The 25726-nt window shown below is 38.6% G+C and overlaps 1 protein-coding gene across 1 annotated transcript in view; it reads right to left on the bottom strand.

Annotated features, from left to right (window-relative positions):
* The window catches only part of MBP (myelin basic protein), an 87503-nt gene extending 62473 nt beyond the window's left edge, over positions 1-25030 (bottom strand). Inside the window, exon 1 of the mRNA XM_027678637.1 lies at positions 24953-25030. Within this exon, the coding sequence (XP_027534438.1) occupies positions 24953-25003 (51 nt within the window). The 5' untranslated portion in view covers positions 25004-25030. The remainder of the gene's footprint in view (positions 1-24952) is intronic.
* Between the last annotated feature and the right edge of the window lie 696 nt (positions 25031-25726).

Below are 25726 nucleotides of genomic sequence, written 5' to 3' on the forward strand. Positions count from 1 at the left end.
ATGCTTTCACAGTCCACTCATCACCTTTGTCTTATCTAGACTGACTACTTTCCTTTAAGCACTTGTTTTAACTACGTGCTGAATAAGTGAAAATATTTCACTCTCTATTTTTTTCAAGAAAAGGATGTGGTTTAGGTCACAAATACACTGAGAGCTGAGGCTGCAGCATCAACTTTGTATCTCCTTAAAAGCTTCATAAATCCATTGAACAACGGCAGTGTGTGACTCTAGCATACTAGTAATTTGCAAATGCCACCACCTGAGGTTTTTCTGAAGGGTTATAATAAAACAGTGTACAACAGCAATCCGGTTTTCTTCACAGCTAATGAAAGCACTTCTATATTCCAGCATATTCATAAAATCTGAATTTATATAGATATCCAATATACCAGAAAAAGATAAAGAAGGTCACCTAAGCATCTGAATACTCAAATCTATTGTAAAAGCACAACAGAGATGCAAAATCTAGCAACTAGTTAAAGAGTGATGCACAATAGTTAAGAGCGAAAAATCTCAAAGCCATTAAAAAAAGTGCAAAATAACAATCCACCAGCCAGGAACAGAGGATTAAAAATGTTTGGGGGGGGGGGGGAGTGGTTCAGGCAAAAAATACCTTTCAACCTCATATGTTGAACTTCTTATATCACAGGCTTGAGTTTGGCAGTTTGCAATTAATAAAAAGCAAAATGATTGCTGCTGCAAACCTGTTAATTTGCGCCTTTTAACCACAGGAGGAGAGAAGAGATGCAAAAGTGATGGCAGTTTTCTATGGGGAGCTCAATGCAATGGCACAGCAGGGCACTCAGCAGCACTACAAAAACATCTCAAAGCAACACCGTGAGGATTCCTGCTACTTGGGTTCACTTCTACAAAGCAGCACAAACCAGCAGAGAAAGCAAAGGCGCTGAGAGCTCTTCTAACATTTGCCTGCAGGCGACCTAGAAATATCTGGGCACAAAGGTGTACAGCTAGGAGACTTCATCATTCCAAACCATGATTCAGTGCAGAAGTTACCTGATGTCATGGTACTCAGAGGAGAGGCTACAGCCCTTTCCCAGACTCCCATCAACAACTGGCTGTGTGATGCTGTGTTGCTGCATTTGCCTGATGCTTACGGATGTTTAAAAAAAATAAAAAATAAAAAAATTATGCCTGAAGCAATGTCCAAATCTGCTGCATCACACAAATCTGCAGTGACCCAGGAACAAGAAGAGTTTCTTAAATCAGTACAAAAAACCCCCACCAAAATAGTCAGTTAAATACTATTCATTTTCTTCCATCACCCAGAAGGTATTTTGAGTGAAATATATTACAAAATGAAACTATTACAGACCATCTCAGAAATATGCATTGTAAAAGTGTCAGGCCCAAGAACAGTACAAGACTATTAGAAATAAACCCATCTGCCACATTATCAGCAACAAAACGTCTTTTCTGGGCCCCTAGTTGTGAAAATCTTCTGGCTTCTGTGGTACTCCAATTGACAGCAGACAGGTATTTTTGACAAAAACCCAACACAGTTGATATCCTGACTCTAAAGCTGGAATTACCATTGTTAAGAGAAAACAGATAAGGTTTCCCTCATCAACATAAACTGTTGACTCCACCAGTCTACAGAAGCCAAGTGGAACACGTGTGACTATGTGGGCTACCAAAAGCTGAAGTACAACTGTGCCAACTAAACACGCACAGAAGGAACTCGGCACATAACACCAAAGATTAGCTCTGCCCAGTTCCCCAGCAGCAGACCAGATTGCAGGGAGGCTACAATTTCACTTCTGGTAATTTATTCTTAATTCCATTACTCGCAAGAACCAGTCCCTCACTGTGCAAAATAATTACACAGAATATATGCCTGGGTCATTTCCTCAATGCAGTTGAAGACTGGCTTTCTTGGATGATAAAAGTATTTTTTAGTGCTTGGTCTGTGTTAAGAAGCTACAAAAAGAAGCTAAAAACAGCAGACAACTTTAAAACACTTTCTTGTTGTGTTCATGACACAACATTCATGACTAATTCAAATCCTTTTTGAGTTTAATGAGCAGGAAACACTCTGAAACAACTGCCACTGCACATCAAAAATGAACTTACAACTTCTTGAATTTAATTTTCACTTCCAAGCCTATAGCTCATGGGGAAAGAAAGCTCAAAAACTGTTATAGAGAAGCACTTTACATTCAAAATTACATCCCTTCAACTCCCTAAAACCTACCAAGACATTTTCAGTATTTAAAAAGCAAATTTACATGTATTTGCCAAGAATTAAAAGACGAATAAAATTTAACATCAGGCAGTTAATTTTAGAAGGGAACTTTTCCAATACACTGATGCTGCTTTAGGTCACTTGGAAGTCTGTAGCCTCATAAAGTGTATTTCTAGGCCAAAGCTAAGAAAAATTTTACACACAAATTGCCTGATAATAAAATATATTATATTTACCTGCAAGATTTTTAGGTTCAAAGGAAATTCTGACCACAGTACTAATGAATGCATTTGTTTCTGCATTGTGATTAAAAAAAACCAAACAATAAAACTTAACAGATATTTCTTAAATCTTGTACAAAAAGGGGTTAGGGTTTTGGGGGGGTTGTGGGCTGTTGAAAAAAAGACACCTTTGCCTTTCAAAAGTGGCAAGGTATTTTAACCTTTAACTCCCCCTATGGTCCCAACCTTGTCCCATCTCTGAGGCCTGCATGCTCCCTCTTCACCATCCCCACAAGCTGGGCTGCTCCCATGACTTTTTGGACCCTCAAGGAGCTGGACAAAGGGTGGAAGAGAGGCTAAAACTAATCCATCCTAGTACTGTGAGGTGACAGACAGAGAGTACTGAACCAAACCAGCTCTCAGATCCAACTCACCACACAGGTCCTCCCTCACTCCAGTTGGTATGGGAAAACAAGGCTTGTTATGTAACATTCGGTTAAGGGGAAGTTGCCATGAACACACCAACAATCATGCAAAACGAGGCCTTCATATGAATACACCTGTCTATCCCAAAACAGAAAATTACTTTCCCACTTCCCTGTTTGATTTAAATAGGCCAATATTAAATGCATGATCTTGAAAGAAAATGACGACTTAGTCTGTGCTCATAAAATGAATATAGGTCCTCTGTGGAGTGTAAGTATATGCACAAACACCACTTAGAAGAAAATATTTTTAAATGTCAAGTTTTACAGGGGCAACATTTACAAAATAATCAACGTGTCTGCCCTTTTCAAAATGTAAATAAAGTTTTCTTTTCAGATAAGAGTTTTGAAATACAGTTGGCACAGAACCAAGGGCTTTTTGTTCGTTAAAGGAAACTGATAAAGACACAAAATAGTTTTTATAATTGTAAAACAGTGGTATGACATCTTTTAACTACCACTTGAGTAAATTTTAAAAAACATCAAGCATACAAAAAAAAAAATCTCTATTCACTTCTAAAGTGTATGGTTTTGCAGAAGACTTTTGAAATTGAAGCTTAAGTACTCAGCACAGAATGGTGATCAGGAAAGGGTAACTATCAAGATTTCCTGCAATCAGTCTCATTTCTCTGTTGTATTTGAAAAATAAATGCATCCAGTAAATACCACAGGTGATAAAAGCTCCATGCACTAAAGTACAGGCACAACAGAAGGACACTTCATTGCTTTTACTAGTTCTAGCTTAGTGCTATCTTCACTATCAATATATGAAGAAAAGGAAAGACCTTTTTTGATCATGTTATCAAGGATCCCTTTATCAATATACTACCGTGTCAAAAACAATTCCTCACTATAACACTACAGAAAAAAAATCGCTACAAATAATTCGTATCAAGACTTTGAGTCTAATGGAGACTCACTAGGCAAAAACGAATATTTCCTTGATAGTTCATGGAACCAACCTCTGCCTTCAGCCCTATTATGTTGTTTCCAAGGTTACTCTTGTCCACATCACTCTTTGTTTGCAAAGCCAGTCCATCACTTCCTCACTTGTCTGTGGGTTGCCGTCTCTCTCTCTTGTTATTCCTAGTTTAAAGCTCTCCTCACCAGCTTGGCCAGCCTGTTGGCAAAGATGCTTTTGCCCGACTTGGTCAGGTAGATTCAGTCTTTTCTGAGCAGTTCTTGCCCCTCACAGAGGGTGTCCATGGTTGTAAAAGCCAAATGCCTGTTGTCAAGATCAGCTGTGCAACCAGTTGTTGACCTCCAGGATCCCTTTCCTTCTTTTCAAGCCCTACACCCTCACTGGGAAGATCAAGGAGAAAAAGCTGGCTCCTGTGCCCTTGTTCCACAACACCATGGACCCAAGTCTCTCTCCTAAAAGAGAAAGTACATGAGAAAGCACGCACAGAAATGTAGTCGTACCTTATGTAATTTCCATACCTCACCAAAGACATTGCAAGACTCTTAGAAGTATTAGTCACCTTTGTAAGTCTTTTTTATAGAACATTTTAAGAGATAGGCCTTGCCCATTAACTCTCAGCAACTCCAATTCTCACGCAAGTCAAACAGCAGAAAGAAACAGAAAGTTAAATGCTAAATTTTGACATTAAAATTATCTGGCAGGAAGAACTACTTCTTCAGAAAGCCACAGTACTATCCCAGGGCTTTGTTCACCTGATGTCCAACTATGGGCCCAAATCTGGCTGACCTTTCTTTCAGCAGGCCACTGTAAGTCTTCCAGGTATAAACCAACTAGTAGACAGTTGACCGTGGTACATAGATAAAATTACTTACTAGAACACAGAGAAACATCCTAGAGACAAAGAATAAACACCAAAATGTATACAATACTTATCTGAATATTTTTAAGAAAGCAATTTCAGAGCACCTATTACAATCAATTTAAAATTTTGCCTGAGACGCTTGAAGAGAAGCACAATGAGGATCCCTTTCTCACTTTTCCTAGTTACCTTAACAACCACAAAATGCAAAATCTAAAGAGAAGACTAACTGATTTCGGAAATATTCTACCTGTCAGTCATTTTCAAGAAACTGTCTAAACTGAACCAGAAAGAGGGTCATAAAATATACAACAAATAACACAAAACAATGCACCTAATTAACACTAAAGCAATACAACGCAAGTTAGGAGATGTCAAAAAATCTAACCAAAGATAATATACTCCAACAACAAGGAAAAAATTCCACAGCAATGTCTCCAACACAAATGGAAACTGCTCCCATTCACTGCTTGCTTTGACTTTTGTATCCATTATCAGGAATGGAGGAGTAGACCCTTATTAGCATCATAATTTCCCTTTTGCAACATTCATATACACTAAACAAGATCATGGCTCTTTATGATTATTTTCAGATAACAGGCAATTTGAAAATCATTAGCAAATCAATTCTTCTTCAGACATCATACACGCTCCAAATCTTCAGCAAGTACCCAGTCAGTACCCACACAGATCACTCATAGTGTAAGAACACTGATAGAACAGGAAAACTAATATTACATAAAAAAATCCGTATTTTCTTTGACAGCTTCTTCAGAAGCAAACAATATGACACTGCTAATAGTGAGAATTGCATTAAAGCCTGCTCGTTTTTTCACAAAGGTGAATGCCTTCAAAGCAAAATTTGTCAGTCACCTCTGCATACATGGCATTATGTCAATGGTTTGTGTAAAAACAGATACCTCCTCCCATGATTTTGCTCCTTATTCCATTAGTTTGTTTTCTGCACTGGATTTGCATGGCCAGGTTTAGGTAACAGGAGGGCTACAGGGGTGGCTTCTTTGAGAAGCTGTTAGAACCTTCCCTTATGTCCAATGGAACCAATGTCCAATGGACCGGATAGGTCCAAGACGGATCCGCCTCTCATCAAGGCCTAACCCATCAGCTATAGTGACAGTGCCTCTGGGATAATGTAGTCAATAAGGGAGGCAAAACAAACCTGCAGCAGTAGGGAGAAATTAAATATGTGAGAAAAACAACTCTGCAGACACCAAGAAAAAGGAGGTGCTCCAGGTGCCAGAGCAGAGATTCCCTTGCAGCCCATGGCAAAGGCCATGGTGAGGCAGCTGTCCCCCTGCAGCCCATGGAGAACCTCATGCCAGAGCAGGTGGATGCCCGAAGGAGGCTGTGACCCCATAGGAAGCCCTGGAGCAAGCTCTTGGCAGGACCTATGACCCACAGAGAGATAAGCCCAGGCTGGAACAGTTTTGCTGGCAAGACTTGTGGCCTGTTGGGGGTCCCATGCTGGAGAAGACTGTTCCTGAAGGACTGCACCCTGTGGAAACTGACCCATGCTTGGAGCAGTTTGTGAAGAACTGCAGTCCATGGGAAGGACTCAGGATGGAGAAGTTTGTGCAGGACTGTCTCCAATGGGAGAGACCCCATGCTGGAGCATGGGAAGAGTGTGAGGAGTCCTTCCCTGAGGAGGAAGATGCTGAGAGATATGGCATGATGAACTAACCACAACCCCCATTCCCTGTCCCTGTGCAGGAGTGAAGGGAGTGAAGTTAAGCACAGTAAGAAGGGAGGGATGGAGGGAAAGTATTCTAAGATTTAATTTTACTTCTCATTGTCCTACTTTCAATTGACTGGTAATCATTTAAATTAGCTTTTTTCAAATCTGTTTTGCCTGTGAGAGTAACCAGTGAGTGATCTCTCCCTGTCCTTATCTTGACCCAAGAGCCTTTTGTTATATTTTCTCTCCCCTGTCCAGTTGAAGAGGGGAGTGATAGAGAAGCTTTGGTGGGCACTGGGCATCCAGCCAGGGACAACCCACGGCATTTTCTGAAAACAAACATGAGAACAATGTTTCCCTCCACATTTTAAGCCAACACAGAGGCACTCTCACAAAATCTACTGTGCAGAGTTACAATTGCACCAATATGATTAAAAGAAAAATGTATCACTGTAACACATGTATGAAGTTGCATGCTGAACTACAACCTATGTATTCAACAGGGGAACTTTCCCATCTCAGAAGGGAATAACAAAGTCTCAGAGGAAAAATATTTTGGAAAAAAAACCCAACAAACCCAATTGTTTACCCAAACAAGACCAGAGAGATGACATTTTAATTGTTTATTTTAAGGATATTGTTCAGTCTATGTTTAAAATGTCTAAATTAGCATTCAAATAGTACTGACCACTGTGAGGGGGGAAACAACAAGAACAACAACAAATCCCGAAGAGCTGCCAATGTTAATAAATGGCAGAGGTCAATTTCACTAGTTGCCCAACAATTGCTACGTGAAAGTCTTCTAAAGCAAGAAGTAAGCTACAAGAAAACCGAGGATGCATTGTTTCAACCAGCAGCAATAATATCAGAATATTTATGCAGTTGTGAGATACCTGGACTTTGCTGAGCACCTATTTTAAACTTGATCAGAGCATCTGATCACACTGGGACTTCCAGACATTTTAAGGCCTGTCACTCAGCCTGACCTCATCAAGTTCTGGCTACCTGGCCACCAACTGGTTTGCTGTACCAGTTCCACTAATACCTCCAGATTTTGGTGCTGTCCTCTGGAGCACACTTACACTCTAATGTAGCCCAGAGTGTAACATGCAGATGTGGGTATGCAATATTGTGTATGTGCATATATATATACATATATATATATATGAAATACCTGCATATATATGTGTGTGTATATATATATATATGTAGGTATTTCACACATGCAATCTGTTTAATATTTTTCCAAACTTCCATGAAGTGATGTGGCTAGTTTCTAACAGGTCTTGGTGATTTCATATGCAAGGAGTACAGCTAAAATATTACATTTTTTCCCTATATATCAACAATTTAACACATTCCTAACTTTCAGAAATAGTCATCTTGAGTTAATGATTGCTCCTTACCACACTAAGCCAGTGGTAAGACATACCCTGAGAGCCCAAAGAAATTACTCATTCAGATCTCACACTCAGTGCTTCTTCAGTCCCAGGTGACATCTGATTCATCAGCAAATACACATTATTACTCACCTGGAAATAGGGGAGATTTTCCTGTAAAGCTAATTGCTTCCATTTATGTATATCATAAAGAAAAGACTGTGATCAGAAAACATTTATCCAAAGTGTTTTCAGATGGTCAATATGAAAAGATACATCCTCCATAATATAGATGGTTCATAAGGCTGTTCTCATATCGTTTGAAAAGAATGAAAAACTAATCTAATTACTAAATAAGAAAGATGGCATGTGCACTATACACAATCCTGTTCTTCAGGAGCACTTCTTGTTTTGTGGAAGGGACAGTATTGCTTTAAACAGTTGTAGCTTCCATTTTCGAAATGTATAAAGTCAAAAAAAGAAACTAAACCTGAGAAAGACCAAGCAATATAAACTCCCAACTGATTGTAAAAATAAATGTCCATCTTCTCTAATACCAAAGTAAATAAGTATCAGAAGTCATGACAATGAAAGACTCGGGCATGTATGGACAGGAGAAATGGTTAAGATCAGAAATACAGCCTGTGAGCAGCCAGCTTATCACTCAGTGAGCCAAAAAGCAAATAGAAACTGACATTTAAAAAGATGATTCAGTTTACCAGAGCTTGATTCATTAATGTGGTTCTAGTAAAAACCCTGCACAGCTTCAGAAAAAGTATCATGTTGAAATTCAAGTGCTATGTATTAAGAAAAAAAAAAAGGATTTAAATAAATGCTACCTTGCACTGCCTATAGTCATCATCTGTGCAAGCCCCAGGCTCTGGGTGGGAGCATGAACTACTAGCAAACATTCCTATTCACTGCCCAAGGTCTGTCTCAAACTCCAGGCAGGAACAACTGTTCTCTTCTTCAACTTCCACCTTTTCCTCTAGAGCCTAATTTTTAGATCTTTCCTCTTTTATAGCTTTTTAATTAGAGGAAAAAATGCCAACCCAAACAGTAAACAAACAACAAACCAACCAAACAAAACCCCAACCATTAGCTCAGCCCGTCAGCATTGCCTTTTTTCTGTGACCACTCAACACTAACTCTGTATTTTACAATGTACAGGCTGGTATCGATCTGTCAAGACTTTGTAAATCTGTGACCATTGTCTATCTCCCTATAAAGGTTTCAAGCAAGTAAGGGCCATCATCCAACTAAAAAGTGCACGTCATGCCTCTTCTGTCTTTTATGTCAATTTGTCTTGAAAGAAAAAAGGCCTCCATATTTTTTTGTCAATTATCCCAAAGTGCAATACCTTATTGTAGTATAAAAGACTGTCAAAGGTAGGGTACACTCTGTACTCAACAGAAATCTCTGTGTTAACACTGAAAGAGTGATAATGTATTGGTAAAGTGAGAGACATTCTTAATACACAGTATTTCAAATGCTTGGCTGTTTTTCTCTTTTTTTATTAAAAGCAGATGACATAACAGTTTTAACTGCAATTGTTCTCCATGGATAGAAGATGTGTGGGAACAGCCTGCTTGGATTTACCAAAGGCAAATGTTATCTGACCAACCCGATTGCCTCCTGTGATGAAATGACTAGTTCTGTGGAAGAGGGGAAAAGCATAACATCATATTATGACTTTAGCGTGGCCTGTGACACAGCCTCCCACAGTCTGCCACTCTACCCTTACATTCAAACAGAGAAGATAAGGTTTGGGTAGGTGGAATACAAGCGGTGGATAACTTGTTGCATCACCACTCTCAGAAGACTGTGATCAACAGCACAGCACCCTACTGGCAGTCAGTCAGCATCCACATCCCTCAGGGATCAGCTCTAAGGCCAATATTGTTTCGTGTCTTTATTAAAGACCCAGGTAATAACAAACTAGGGGACTGGTCAGTACACTGAAAGGCAGAGGTGCTATTCAGAGGAACCTCGACAGGCTACAGAAATAAACAGACAAGAATCTCACTAAGTCCGATAAAGACACATGCAAAACTCTGCATCTGAAATGGGTTAACTCCATTCACTAGGATCAGCTGCGGCCAACTGGCCTGAAAGTAGCTTTGTAGAAAAGGTTCAGTTTAGTTTTTGCATCCATTTTACTTAAGTGACTATAAATGACTGCATTAAAGGTGTTTGGAACTGATGAGCAGCTCCTGAAGCACATGGCAAAGGCAGGCACTATTAGCAAAAAGGCTTAACCCTTGCTCTCCTAAACTTGGCCATTTGAGAGAAAAGACACATGAGTCCCTATGGAGCAACAAGAAAAGGGTTTGGAAGAATAGATATGTACTTAAGGTTGTGCTTACAATTTTTCTCCTCTTGTTCTGCTTTGGTTCTTCTATAGACTTTAAAGGTACTTTGCTAAGAGTCAATACCGTCACCAGCAATGACAGCCTCCTGAGGGAAAAGCTGTGGCTAATATACCAGTCACAGCTGATCACAGAGAGTTACAGAAAAACAGGAGCTTGAAGAACAGTGAAAAATTCAGGATCAGTTTCTCTCCAGAGGGAAGGGTTTCTGGCCTCAAAACCAAAATGAGTGGACTGTATGAGAGACTACAAAATGCTCAGATACTCTGCTCTCTCAAACACTGGCAAAAAATGCAGACAGACAGTACTTGAGAATTATACCCCATCAAAAATGTCAAGAGACTTTACTATGCCAGGAATAGAAATCAGCACACACAGGTTTACAGAGATGATATCATTAGCTTTGGTTTTTGCTTGGTTTGGTTTGTTAGGTTTTTTAATTGCCCATAGGAAGAACAAAAAATAAATTAAAAAACAGTTGTCATGCTGAATAAACAAAGTAAATTTTTCAGTTGACAAGTTATGATACTATTCACATAACAGTGGCAATGCTGGTTACTGCAGAGCCCAGGTAAATAACATAAGATCAACTACCAGCTATAATGCATTTCTCAGTGATAAACAAATAACATTCTTGGATTCAGCTAAAACAACATCATAAAAACTCAAGAAGCTAATGACTATATATGCCCAATAGATATTTATGCCACTGTTATAGAAGCACTGTGGAAGTAGTTCATTATAAAAATTTAGTTTTGCACATCTTTCATATACTCTGACATAATGATATAATTAATACAGGAAACATACTGAAATTAAGTTCTCCATAATCCACAGTGAACAAATAATACAGCCTAATAATCTCATGTTACCTTCCCACTGCAATAATTATTTATATACATGTACAGTCCTCCCTATCTTCCAAGTATTTGCAGAAAATAAAGTAGCTTTGTAATAGAGAAATGAGTTAAAAGATGTAGGACTTCATGAAAGTTCAAAAATTCATCTTTAGCAGCATAGAAAGGTCTCCAGCTCAAAGTCCTACTGTAAATTATACTAAGTGTGATTTAAAGGAAAGGTTGATCACTGAAGTAGAATCATCTTCAACACAAAAGCTCCTTTTCAAGGATAGACACATGAGCTTTCCCAAGTAACATCCCTCGAAAAAAAATCCATAGAAAAAAGCAAATCCTCTGATAAACTCTGAAAAATTAGAAGTAAACACAGTTAACAGAAGACACATAGCTCAAGGCAAACTTCTCCTTGTATTATCAACACCCAGTCAATTCCCACATCACAACCATCTCTTTGTTTGTTTGCCACTCAACCTTCCGCTCCCGAAGGAAGATACACATGCAAAACATACCAATTACATGTGGAAACCTTTTTATTTATAGGTAGATATACATATAAATACAAATACACATACAAATATCACACAAATATTAAAATACATATACTAATATTAAAACTAGGACCCCCATAGCCCTGAACTAGAGGACCATGACTGTGAGAATAATAAACTCCCAAACAACCCTGAACCTGTGGCGGACTTGCTGCTTCAGCTGGATCCTCTTAAGTCTATGGTGCCTGATGGGATTCATTCCAGGATAAAGGAGCTGGCTGATGTCATCACGAGACCTCTCTCAATGATTTTTCAACTGTCTTGGGAATCTAGAAAGGTCCTAGTGGACTGGAAGCTGGCAAATGAAGCAGGCACTGATTTCTTATCTCTAGTGACCAGTCACAGGACCTGAGGGAATGATATGAAGCTGTGTCAGGGGAGGGTTAGGTTAGATACTAGGAAAAGGTTCTTCATCCAGAGGGTAGTTGGGCAGTGGAACAGGCTCTGCAGGGAAGTGGACACAGCACCAAGCCTGATAGAGTTCAAGAAGTGTTTGGATGATACTCTCAGGCACATGGTTTGATATTCTTGGGGTTGTCCTATGCAGGGCCAGGAGCTGGATTCGGTGGTTCCCTTCCAATTCAAGATATTCTATGATTGTATATACCAGGGTATGGAAACGATGAAGTAGAAGCAAAAACTGGTTTTATCTCATATCCACAAGGCCAGGCTACAGGGAGACCATAACTCTTCAAACTACAGTTATTGTTTTTCCCAAGGTTTTGCTCACACACTGCCCACAGCAAATCCCATTACATTAATGTGCAAAATCTATGTTAATGCACTACTTGGCTGGCAATTTTAAGTGCACAGACGTCACACAGTTAAAGACTGCATTTCCCTCAGCAACTGTTACTTAGTAACCCTCTGCACACAAATAGAATTTCACATCACTGCATATGTGTTGTGAAGGCTAAAATTCATGCCTCAATTCTATAGGCAAGCAGGAATTAAAGGAGTCATGCGGGCAATTGTAAAACAAACTTGCACTATGTTCAATTGCTTCTCTAGGCAGAGAATTGAACTGGAGAGAGAAAACCTGCGCATAAACAAGGAGCTATTTCCACTTCTATTCTCTTGCTGGTAATTTCATCATAAAAAAGGAGCAGCTGTAACTTCAGAGAAGTTAGACCTCAGACAGATTTTTTGGTATTACTCATATGCTGTACAGTGAAGACTTCAGAGATAAGCAAAACAGACCTCGCGAAGCTCTTCACCTTCTGCCCTAGAGGTAGTAAAATCCATTGACTATATAACTTCTGTGTAGAATTGGTACTGTCAGAGCTACAGTCAAAACAATACTAAAAAAAGCTGTGTAAAACAGATTCAGGACTGAAGAAAACAGGTGGAGCATGATGGATTTAAAAAACAATAAAATTCTTAAAATAAATGCAGATTAGAATCCATCAGCTCTAAATACAAAAACTTAAATAGCTGTATTGTATTAACATATATTTGATCCTTCCCATATACAGGCTATTTGGGAATTGACCGACAGTCTAACTCAAGCAGCTTGAATAACTACCGGCATGGGACTCCATAATCACTTTAGACCAAGACACTGCCTTTTTAGCACAGAACAAAATAGGTGGCCTGCTGGAAATACCTAGACATCTTTTTAATTCAATTCCCTACATTGCCAATAATATCTTATCATTACTCTGCTTTGTCCCATCCTTTGCCTCTAGCAGCCCACAATTTTATTTTCTAAAATTATTTATTGTAATAAAAGTGGATTATCTTGACACAAAAGCAACTGATTGAGTTACATATATTGCATTTCACCAACAAATATATTCATATGAAAGGGTTACACATAAACTATATTTGCAGTTATTAAACCAAGTGAATAAGCACGTTGATAAGCAAATGCACTGCATTTGCAATTCTATTAGCAAGTTTACGACCCCTACAGTCTAGTACACCTCCTTTAGTGCAGCATTCAAATAACCATTTCCTATTTCTTATTAACTATGAAAAATAGTTATCCTAAAGCAGGATTTTGAAAACTCTGGCAAACCAAAACACTCTTCCCCTCAGAATTCCTCCCCTCAAATTTTGTTCCGTAATAGGTAACTCAACAGATACTAAAGTTCTCCTTGCAAAATCCCAGAGAATCAATGCTTCAAAATATGAGTTCCTACTTAAAGCTTTTTTTGCTGTCACAATCATACCTTGATATTAACAACATTGTAACAAGCAGGATGTCCCAACTCAGACCAGAAACCTTTAGTACAGCTAAGCACCAGGCATTCTTTTCTCTTAAGGAAGCAACATTCAGATAGGAACCATTTCAAAGTTTGAAACTAACCACACTAAATCATGACCAAAAGAAGTCCAGATGCTCATAGTTGTCGCTGAAGTCCTCATTTTCTTAAAGACACAAGACCCAATTTGGCATCACAGCAGAAGAATTGAGAACTGAGCGGGAGACTTGGCCAAGTCTTAGTGATTGGGACAATTAACTGGCTGTCTGGCTCTCTACAGGAAGAAAGCAGCTCTGCCCCTGCTTCACCAGCCCACGGTTTGCAGCCTAATTGGTTAAAGCAAGCCCACCAGAGCAAAAACCAGAACAACTTGTCATCTGCTGAGACCAGAGCTCAGAAGCTGGGATCAAAACCAAGGGCCCCTGCTCCTATGCTGTAAAACAAACTTGCACTATGTTCAATAGCGCAATAGTGCACTACATTCAGTAGTTCAATATGAGCCATCTTCCTCATGGGCTACATGTAAAACATGTTCAGAGGGACTCCTGTTCCTTATATACAGCACCGGGAGATAGAATCAGGAGTGATACAAGACAGGCAATTAAGTTCATACAAAGTCTATGTGTCGAGCCCTATAAGCTTCAAAAATGCCACAAACCTTTTATTCTCCCAGAATCAGGTGACTCAACAGCTGCAATACAGTGTTATTACAGTATTAACTGCATTATGCTCTGGCATTATAAACTCTGCAAAATCCCAGAGTAGAATCTGACATCTGTTGTCAAAGGCAGACATAGGACCTGCTCCACTGGTTGTCTGTGTACTTGGAGTTAAAGGTCACTAGCCAGGACACCCATACAGTCTGTTGAGAGGGTGTTGGAACCCAGAGCTCCCCATTCCACATGAATACATCCACTGACAGGGATCTTTCGGCCTCCTCTCCCCACTCCAAGCTCTATAAAAATTTAATTTTTAGATGGTTGTATCAATCCTTGTAAGACCTATATAGCATAGTATAATATAATAAGAAGAATAAAATAATAAACAATAGAAAAGATGCCAGTGGAAAGGAAAAGGAAGCAACAGACAAAAGAAGTATACTGAAAAAATTTCAGAATGGAATTAAGTCCCCTCTCACCCTGAGAGGATTGCAGGAAAGTAGAACACAAGGCACTGAGGTCAAAACAAGAGGAAAAGGTGTCAGAATTCTTTTTTTTTTTAAATATTGAATTGTAGAATCAAAATATCAACATTAACTGGTCAAGTAAATGAATTCAGAATTCTAAGTTTGAATGTTCAAATCCACATTGTCATAACATGCTTCATTTAAGCCAATCTGAATGTAGTGGATTACAGTGGTTCAGATCCATCTCAAATAAAATATATAACATACATTTTCTCCAAACACAGATTTGATTCTGAAAGAAACTGAAGATTAGCACCACACCACAGGAAAGGACCTCTTTCTATCAGCAAGTATAGTGCAGCACATGACATGGTATTTCTTTCAGCAGAAAAAAAGTAAGTTTTAGTCTTCATTATATACAGCCTTGACCTAGAATCTCATCTCATGTGACTGAGCTCCAGAAGTAACATCAATCGTCCCAAACAGACTCAGTTTCCTGTTTGGTATGTAGCAGCATACCAAAGACAAAACAGTTGTTACTTTAGGCAGTGGGTCTCACCTACTGTGAACTCTGAAGCCTCTCCTAGAACACAAAGATATATTTAACTATACTAGTAGTATATATTTTTTAAAATATATTAAAGATATTTAATTTAAAATCAATAAATATTAGGTATTGAAATATCTTCAATATATTTTATGATGCATAAACATTTCTCACTGAGAGGCACTGACTTGAGATTCTGAGTCTCACATTCAGCAATCTTTCATCTGCCAAGTTGCAAAAAAACCAGGATTGTCTGGAATTTCAGACATGAGTTTAAAAAAAAAAAAAGTACTGATTATTCAGGCTTTATCACTGTGCGCCATAAGGAAAGTTTTATCTGCAGTAGAAAGTTCTGGCTCAGTGTTAAGAAAACACTTCACTTGTAGTTCATAGGGAACACCAGAATGGACAGTCAGACTCCCCAAAGTGGAGGCTACTCATCTTGCCTTTTGAAACTAATATAGAGAGTACTTTTGCAGCCATCCAGGGATACAAGCAGAGTATCAATACTTAAATATACCCTTGTGTTTATATATAAATATTTTTAAATATACACTTGTACTTTTTTCTGTATGGACGTGTGCATACTTATATACATGTGTGCACAAAAGGAACAGAAGTGAGATTTAAAGTCTTTTGCATACAGTTCCACTTCACGTTGACAAATTTTAGCCACATTTCCCCAAAAGAACTACATAGCAATTCTTACATTTTCTGCATAAAACAAATTTTTCAACAGATACAAGGTACAAATCCAAAAATCCAACGCAGCTTTATGACAAAGGAGTATATAAGTGGCAATGACAGTTGGTCATAAAAATAACAGCAGATAGTTTTGATTTTTGGCTTTCAAATATTGACAATGGCACTACTGGATAGCCTCCTAAAGCAATGTACTGTGGTATGCTGGGACAGTTGCAGAAAGTGATATGCCAACATGAAGAGATAAAGCTGACTTGAAAAGAAAATAATTTTTCTAGTGGATTTGTGTTGTCAGAGAAGTGCAAATTTTCTGTTTTCTTCCACAGTGTTCACACCTTCCTGATCAGACTGCCTGTTAGCTGGCCATCTCTTCACTGTTTCTGAGCATGCAACAGCATCGTTAGCAACTAAGTACTATTTCTAATGCCTCAGAAAAATCAAAGTAATGTATTTTGACTGCATCAGAGGTGCTGGCAGAAAGTAGCACGCAGAAAGAAACTGGGCATAAGAAGTAGAGGGAAGATAGAAGATAAAGTAGAAGGAGCTAGGCGTACAAGCCAGTTATGACCACAAAACCAAAACAAAAACCCCCACATCACTCAGACTTCAACATCACTGTCTTGAATTGTTTTGAATCAAAACACCTCCAGCATACAGGGATTTCCGTAACTCATCTGAAAACCTCAGTACCAACAAACAGTGAATCCATTCCTGAAGCTTTACACAGAACAGGAACAACTGAGGACCCCAAAATGGTGACTACTGTTTTGATAATAAGTGTCTTGTTTGAAGATAGATCTTAGGGGTGGTAGACTTGTTAAGATTTATGGTTCTTGGGTCTTTTCAATGGTTTTTGAGCTGCCTAGCAATCATGAGCAAGCTGAGTGCCCTCATGCCTCCCTAAATCAGCTTTCAGTTCTAGCTAAGTCCAGCCTCATCAGCCTGAACATCACTCTGTGGCACTGTCACAAAAATGCAAGATTTCCATTATTGCCTCTTCTTGATTACAACTGATGCTCAGAAGTCCCCCTAATTATCCAGGGTAACTGTTATGTATTGTGTGGCTTTTGGCACTTTGCAAATTTTGATATTTTTATGGCCACATTCACTGGTTGCTGCACTGAAAGATCAGATTGTTTTTAAGAGTGAATCTTATCTCAGCAATCAAGAATAAAGTTATATTATTCTGCTGAAAAGTTTTTTGGTTTCCTTTTTAAAAAAAACCTTGCGTTCTCCAGCAAATGCTATCAAAGCATTTCCGTCAGCTCAAAGCAAAGGGCCTGAAAAAGTTAAATAAAAAGGAAAAACATTCTGTGACATTTCAGCTCAAAGAAGAAAAATAAACTGTAGCCACAGATAAGTTAAATTTACTCAGTGTACAAATAGTTGCAGTTACTCAAGAAATTCAGCTTCTGAAGTGCAAAAAGAAACTACTGTCAGTGATACTTTGTATGGGAAAGCCCTGTATATTTTTTCTTATGATGCCCATTACACACTGAATTTACAAACAAGAGGAGAATTCAACTCAGCTTAACAATGTGGAATTCCTTTTTTCTCATGGCAGAATATTTAGCATCAGATCTAAGCAGAGACAGTGTTTTGACTTTGTACTGAGGCACAGTGTAAAACCATGTCTTACAACTATTTACACTACACTAGCTGCACAGTGGTTACGCTACCAGAAGTGCAACTGTGTGAAACTGAGAATTACAATAAAGCATGACTCCAGCACTCTTCCTCACAGCTGCTACCCAAGAGCATCAAAGAAAACAGAAATCAGCATTAAGAGAAAAAGATGAGAACAAACTTTAAAATGCACTTTTAACAGGGTTTAATACTCATGCTAGAGGCCAGGTTTGTTTTACACTGGAGATTCCATTGTGGTTTGGCACTGGGTATCCACAGGTAAAGCTTGGCAATTTCTGTAATAGGGAGAATACATTTCACTGCAAGTGATTTTACATCCATAACTGCATTTTAAGGTAATACATTGTTGCAGAAGTGTTTTTAGGTTCTTCTCAAATATAACTAAGGTCCGAGCAACAAACGAGAATTTTCATCTCATCCAATTTCAGAGCAGGTGATACAACAAGCCCTGGTCGATTGCAAGTTGAATATGAGTCAGCAGTGCCCTGGCAGCCAGGAGGACCAACTGTGTCCTAGGGGGCATCAGGCAAAGCATCGCCAGCCAGTCGAGGGAGGGGATTGTCCCGCTCTGCTCTGCACTGGGGCGGCCTCACCTTGAATATTGTGTGCAGTTTTGGGTGTCACAATGTAAGAAAGACATTAAGCTATTAGTGTCCAAAGGAGGGCAATGAAGATGGTGAAGGGCTTTGAGGGGAAGCTGTATGAGTAGCGGTTGAGGTCACTTGGTCTGTTCAGCCTGGAGGAGACTGAGGGGAGACCTCATTGCAGTCTACAATTTCCTCATGAGAGGAATAGGAGGGGCTAGCACTGATCTCTTCTCTCTGGTGACCAGTGACAGGACCTGAGGGAATGGCCTGACATTGTGTCAGGGGAGGTTTAGGTTGGATATTAGAAAAAGTTCTTCACCCAGAGGGTGGTTGGGCACTGGAACAGGCTCTGCAGTGAAGTGGTCACAGCACCAAGCCTGACAGAGTTCAAGAAGAGTTTGGATGATACTCTTAGGCACATGGTGTGACTCTTGGGGATGGTTTTGTGCAGGGCTAAGGGTTGGACTTGATGATCCTTGTGGATCATCACACTCAGCATACTCTGTCATTCTGTGAACATATTGTCACGTGTTGATCCATGACCACCATAACAGTAAAAGCACAAACGGTTATGTGAGGAAGGAAGATACTGCTCCCTTTCAGGATCTCCATGTCACTTACTGCTTCCTCAAGATTAAAAATATGAACAAATCTGCCTTCATTTCTCTGGTGTGAAGATGCTAATGAACTGAACCACATGTTCTCCGGCTGAAGTATGGGCTGACTCATAAGAAAAGTCATCTCAGCAACTAGAACAGTTCACAGAGAGTTCACAAAGAATTCCCAGTGCATTACACTCTTGTTCTTCCAGGAGTGTAATTGCTAATTTAACTGGTACTGGCATTAAACTCATTTGACAGGACATTTATCTAGTTCTGCATCAAAACTAACAAGGAGGGAACTACAGGAAACAACCTCAACAACAATATGGCACCTGAAGCACAGGACCTTAAAAAGCACAGAGTGCACTTCCCTCTTCTAGTCAGTTTTGAAAGCTGAGGGTGGGAAAACAAAGCCTAAGACCCTACCTCTTCCCCAGCCAAAACCACAGTGACTGCGCCTCTTCCTTTTACACCCATGCAAGCTCAACCAGCTCAAGACCTAAATCAAGAAATACTAGTACTTAGCCATTGTGTGCTCAACAGGAAAACATGCTCTCAACTTATTTTATGAAACCATTGCCTACACATTTACTCATATTTTCACTGAAACACTTGCTGAAATCAAAATATGAGCTTGTCATATTTTAGACATTAGAAAGATCAAATATTATGACTATAACTGACCATACTAAATTCAGTGCCCAAAGAATTTAATGAACAGCCAAATATTGAAGCACATCACTTGGATTTAGACACATGAATTGTTCCTTTTAACTTTGTAGTAGAGCTATTTGCCTAGTGAAACATTAATGCAGACTTCCAATACCAAACTGAAAGATGGTGCTAGGGTTAATTTTTGAGGACAGATGTCATAGCTGCTTCATGCTTGGCATTCTCAGAGGTTTCAAACCGTACAGTCATTTCTGTATCGCTATGATATCATCTCACTAGCTGAAGCACGTTAGCATCTGAAGGCTCCACTCAAGGTCTCCAAGCACTACTATTAATACAGAATGACACTGCATCAGTCCCAACAAACATTCCAGAGAAAGAAATTAAACAGAGAGACAGAGAGAGCACATGAGGACTTGCTCAAGGCCAAAACTAGGTCGATGGTGGAAATTGAAAAAAACAGACATCTATCAGATTCAACTGGTAACGCTTAACCTGACTGCCTAGAACTTCCCTTCACACCCTTGAAGAGGATTTGCCTCTTCCAAAAGCAGCAATTCCTTGTGCCAGGCACCAGCTTAACCAGATGCTCGTTGGTCACAAGAATTTCTTCACTGTGTATGTAACCTTTAAAACTGGCTGGTGAAAATTCTCATCAAATCTGTCATAGAAAACACTGTCGCTCTCAACATTTTAAAGTTTTTCTCTCTTTTTCCTTTCCCTTCAGAAAGATACTAGCTCAGAGGGAGTGTTTTAATCAAAAACATCAAATTGCAATGAATACACCATAGAAGGACCCATGCTTTTTATTGCTTTACAGCAAAAGGTAAAACTGAGAAAACGCACAATTACACTAGAAAATAAAGTTTGCAAGTTTGCCAGGGGAAAAAAGTGAAAAAGCTGCATGATTGATTTGCGCATGGCAATAAGACTATATAAATGTAATAAAATCAAAAGCCACATTTGTTAGTTTTTTCCTTTCTTGATAATTTATGATGCATACCAAGAGGAAGCACCTGGTAAAAACCACACGTAGCTCAGGTCTGTAAGTGGTCTCAACCATGAGGTAGTGCATCAGTGTGAAAACCTTTTTGCTTGCAGATCATTGAGCATATATGAGATGATCAATACAACTACCATCACGTGCCAGCCATCCTCAGAATTTCGTCTCCCTTTTACAAGGGAGAGGCAGAAAACTTTCTGTCAGTGTTATCAGGACCACTACTGCAGTCTTAGACAGGGTGCAAATTTCTGAACATTAGCAAGACAACAGGGGAAAAAATGAGTAAAGAAAACAGAACCTCCTCAAAAGCAGTGTAGAAACCATCTGATTTATTGCACTAGTGATGCTAGGTTCTCCTTAAACACTGAGAACCAGTCAGTTTATTAAAATCATCGAATCAACCACTGCAAAACACATTATAGAATCTAGGTACATAACCCATTGCAATTAAAGGCAAAGTTTTTCCTAAGTTTACTACCCAGCAAGACCCAGTCATTATTAACAGATTATTTTTAGTTCATACAAAACATTAAATTTTAGATTGAATGCCTTATCACCACTATGTCTGTTTTCAGTTTTGGCCTGCAGTTACATTTCCCAAGGTTTTTCAGAGCTGGGTATCAGAGGGTTTGGTTCCTTGGTGTTTATTTACAGCACGCCCCAAGTACATCAACGATGTGAGCTGGGTAGAGAATCCAGTATTTCCAATAATCTAATATGTTCCAGGCCCTTTTAAGTTTCTTGAGCAATCCCTTGACATGGCAGGGCCATGGGTTTTGATCTTTCTTTATAGGTCACAAGCTTGGTTTCATGCTTGCCACAGTAATATGTGACCATGGAAATCAGGCTCCTTGGACTAGGTGCACTTAATAGTTGCTGTGGAAGAAATGGGACAATGCTGGAAACCTTCCTTCCAACCCCCTCATCCCAAACAATCAAAGAAGTTAAGGGCCAGTTTTGACAGGTGCTAAGAAGATTCAAAGATTTTGAGATGGCAATAATGTGCTGTGCAGAGTTCTCTGAGGAAGACAATCAAAATGAGGAGTAGCAGCGAACTGTGCTATTGTAACACATGCGGCTTTAGTAATTACAGAAGAGATTGTGGCACTTTGCAGCTTAGTGATGCCAAATTAACTAGGATCAACTGCAGCTCTGAACAAAAACCAATAAAACTTCACTGTCTACTCTTTCTACTGCTCTACAGTTAGGTCTCTGAGAACTTAAAGAAACTCAGAGCATGAAGGATAGCCCTTTTTCTTTTTGCTGTTGTTGTTTTTAGACATATTTATGTGAAGTTTAAACGCAAGCATTAACACTAAGAACAAAGTAAACAAATACTTCCAGATTTACTAATGCATTAAGCAGATGCAAAGTCTAGAACCATTCAAAGTAAAAAGAAAAGATAAACTACTGGTTCATTGAATAGTTTTTTTGTATCTTACAAAACTCTAAAGGATGTCAATCTATCAAACACAAGAGAAAGCAACCCAACAGAAATGAGATGGTGTATATTACTGCTTTGAGTAAAACATAAGGGTTTTGTAAATACTTTTACACATTATTTAGGTCAAATAGACCAATTACTTTTTAAAGCATTCATTTAATTTCACGGTATCTCATTATTTATTAAATAATTGCTGTAGCTTGGCAGATTTATAAATCAAGATGAGAACAATATTTTGAAAGAAGTGTCACAGCATGGGAAGCCATTTTACTGTCTTTTGCAAATTTCCTAATTTGAAAGCATCTTGGTATCATCTTAGATATTTGACGAAATAATTCCTTTTCTGAAATCTATTTCTAATTTTGTAATTCAAATAGTCAAATTTACTAAAAGTAAAGTGAAGTTAGATGTAAACTAAAAATAATCCCAAACCAACCCCACAGTAATTACTGTATTACAGGATATTTACTGAACAACCAGGAATTATGAAAGCTGCAGTTGGCAACAGTTTCTCTAATGTCACTACACATAAAATAGCTCTGTGGAGAAATGGTCTATTATTTCAGGAGCCACTGCCGTCTTTGTAAACTTGACATCAAAAGTTCAAAGATGCTGCCTAAAATTCTGTTGTTTTCTTTGGTACTAAAGGTTTGAGGAAGGAGGTATAGTAAACAGCCTGAAGTGTGAAAGTAATGAAGTTTAGAAAGACTCTTGAGGAGATGTTCACCTCTTTCATTGCAGTTCTATCGCTATGAGTGAGGAGGGGCAGTCAGCATTTCTGCTGTAGTCTCTGAAAGCCTCAGCAATTGTCTCCCATACCATACTAGAAGACTGGTGGGAAGACAGTTCTAATTTACAGCTATATTGAACAACAACAAAAAAGCTACTTCAACTTAAAAAAAGAAAAAACGAAAGGGAAAGAAAAAGTCTGACATGTGGTTAATACTACCACTAAGAACTTTAATGCTGCCTGTAAGAATTGAATCAAGATTGAGTACCTACAGGGAATACATTGTAGCACCTTAACCATCTATTTCCTGACTTTAAATCTGTGGCCTTGAAATTTCTTGTGACATGACATTACTGTGTGTAAAGGGAGATTTTGATCAAGCATTGCTAATTTGAAAGTTTAGGGGTTTGGGGTTTTGATTTTTGTCCCTCTAGAAGGATGAGTGAGGGACAGAACATATTACTACAGTAATAAGTTCCCCCTTCAAAAAACAATTTTGGTAAATGAATATTATTTTGATTCCAGAATCAAGTATTCTCCATGAACTAATTAGGAAAAAGAAGGAATTTTAAAGAACTGCAGGAAACCACTTCCTTGTGGATCTGTCCTACACAACAAGTGCAAGAGTCAAGACCACCTGACTCTTCCTCACCACCATAATCCTTCCACCTACTGCATAGGCTGCTACAATTTGAAGAATCTTTAGCTTTGTGAAGCCCCATGTGCCCAATAACTCACCCACCCGCCATGAAGATGAATCAAACACATGTGATCCCACAGCAGGAGAGAAGATACAGTGTGTTTTTCTGACCAAATTTTGTCCTCAAGTACCAAATCAGGGCATATGTAGTGCACTACAGCCCATCAAGCTCTGTAAACCTACCATATCACACCTGCAGGACCTCACAGTCAGAAAGGATCAAAATACTTGGCTAAATGCATCTGTTTGGTACATTTGACTTTGCTGCGCAACAGTTTTCTAAAGGGCAAGTCACCACAGGACAACAACTTGGGACTCCTACTATTGTTTGTACTAAAACCGAAACTTTGGGCCACAAAACCATTTTACAAAATACTGCACCAACACAAAACAAAACCATATGCACATATGTAGCCAGCTGTCCTGTCTTCCTGCTGTTTTATCCCTATTCCTTCCAGTGTGCTTATGTATTTTCCTAAAGGAGATGGCAAAGAACTAATAACTCTACAAATTCTAGTTTGTATACCTTTTAGGGATAGCTGCTTATCTGCCACAGCAATACAAAATACCCACATTCCTCCAGAAAAAGCCCAGAACTATCTGTTTACATCATCTGTCCAATGCAAAAGGCAATAACTTTATACAGTGTGGGCTTAGACTGTAAACTGTTATTTTTGGGTGAAAATGGGTGGAGGGAAGATAGCAACAGCTAGCAACAAGCAGCATTTTTTTAATATATATATGGGAAGATGTCCTGTTTTAGGATATGTGTGAAATCTCTTCTGGTACAACATAGAAAAATAAATAAACAAGATATTATCACAAGCCAAACAGAATACCACATTATTTGCAGAAAACACAACAGTGTCAGCAAAAGCTTAGAAAGCAAATATGAACTTTTAATGAACATTTTGACAGTTCTCACATTTCTTTCGGGGGGAAGGAGATTTTTAAAGTTGTATCTCCTCAGACTGACAGTCTTTTCCTTTAGAATCCTCTTATTTTATGTGTTTCTATATAGCTTCTTTCTTATGGATAAAGCCAGCGACTGCTGAAATGGAAAACTGTCAACACACAAAAAATAACTTGGCTCATCAACTCTAAAAATTCTACAATATCTTGCTTCTAAGGATCACTTCATTCATTTCCACCATGACTGAGAAGCTTATCATCAGCTGTGGATCTGACATGGGAAAACATCACATCTCTCATTAAATCCAGCACAGGAAAACCTGATTTGGCCACATCTCACAGGATTTCATCTTTTCATAGGATTTCATCATCTCATAGGATCTCATCATCTTTCAAAAAAAGGTGTTCATTTTATATTGTCAACTACAAAATAGTAATGGTGTCAGTGATCTGGTAAACAACTGTTCTAAAAAAACCCATATTTCATAACATACATATTTCTCAAGTAGCCTCATATCTACAATTTTCTCCACCTACCTTGGTTGACTTGTCAGCACTATGTTCTCGTTTTCCTACATGGTTCCCCATGCTGGATCACCAAAACCTAAAATTCTGAAAAGATAAAACCAAAACAGCATTTTTGAAACCAATACATTTGCACAGAAATACAAATTAATTTTTCATCTGACACATAACAAAGAAATTGTTCTCATACAATAAGCATTTTTTACAGTCCAAGGTAAGATCTGTGAAAGATCCTGAGGAACAAAAATATGCTTATCTGGTCTATTTTGCAAAATAAGCAATACCAGAAAGCTTACCTTCTTCTAAAAAGAAAACTAAAAAACCAAAAAATGTTCATTGTGAAACTTGTATATAAAACAAGACTAGACCTGTTTTTTGATATTATGTTTATAATAACAAAACAATGCAATATGTATCAAATAATCTGAAAATACAAACTTCCATAAAAGATCAAGTAACTTCACATTTACCATTATATAAACAGCAATTACTGAAAAAAGCACCACGCTAAACTGCCAACAATTTGATGTGGAGTTTGGAACATGTAAGTTCTTTACAGCTCCCACTTTCATGACAAACATGTAAGCAAGGAATGCCAACTCTTTCTTTGTATTTTCTGTCTCATCCTGTTGTATTTCAGCTTTAACAGAGCTCATGTAGATTAAACCACAACACTCAAATTTCTGGTTTTACAGCACACTTGTGGTTATGTCAGATATTTCTTCTCATAGAAGCACGTGTTTGTATAGGATTTTACACACAGGTGCTGCCTTCAGCTGACATGAA

The sequence above is a fragment of the Neopelma chrysocephalum genome, unplaced genomic scaffold, assembly GCF_003984885.1.
Source record: "Neopelma chrysocephalum unplaced genomic scaffold, ASM398488v2 Primary Assembly neopelma1_22b, whole genome shotgun sequence".
Taxonomy (NCBI): Eukaryota; Metazoa; Chordata; class Aves; order Passeriformes; family Pipridae; genus Neopelma; species Neopelma chrysocephalum.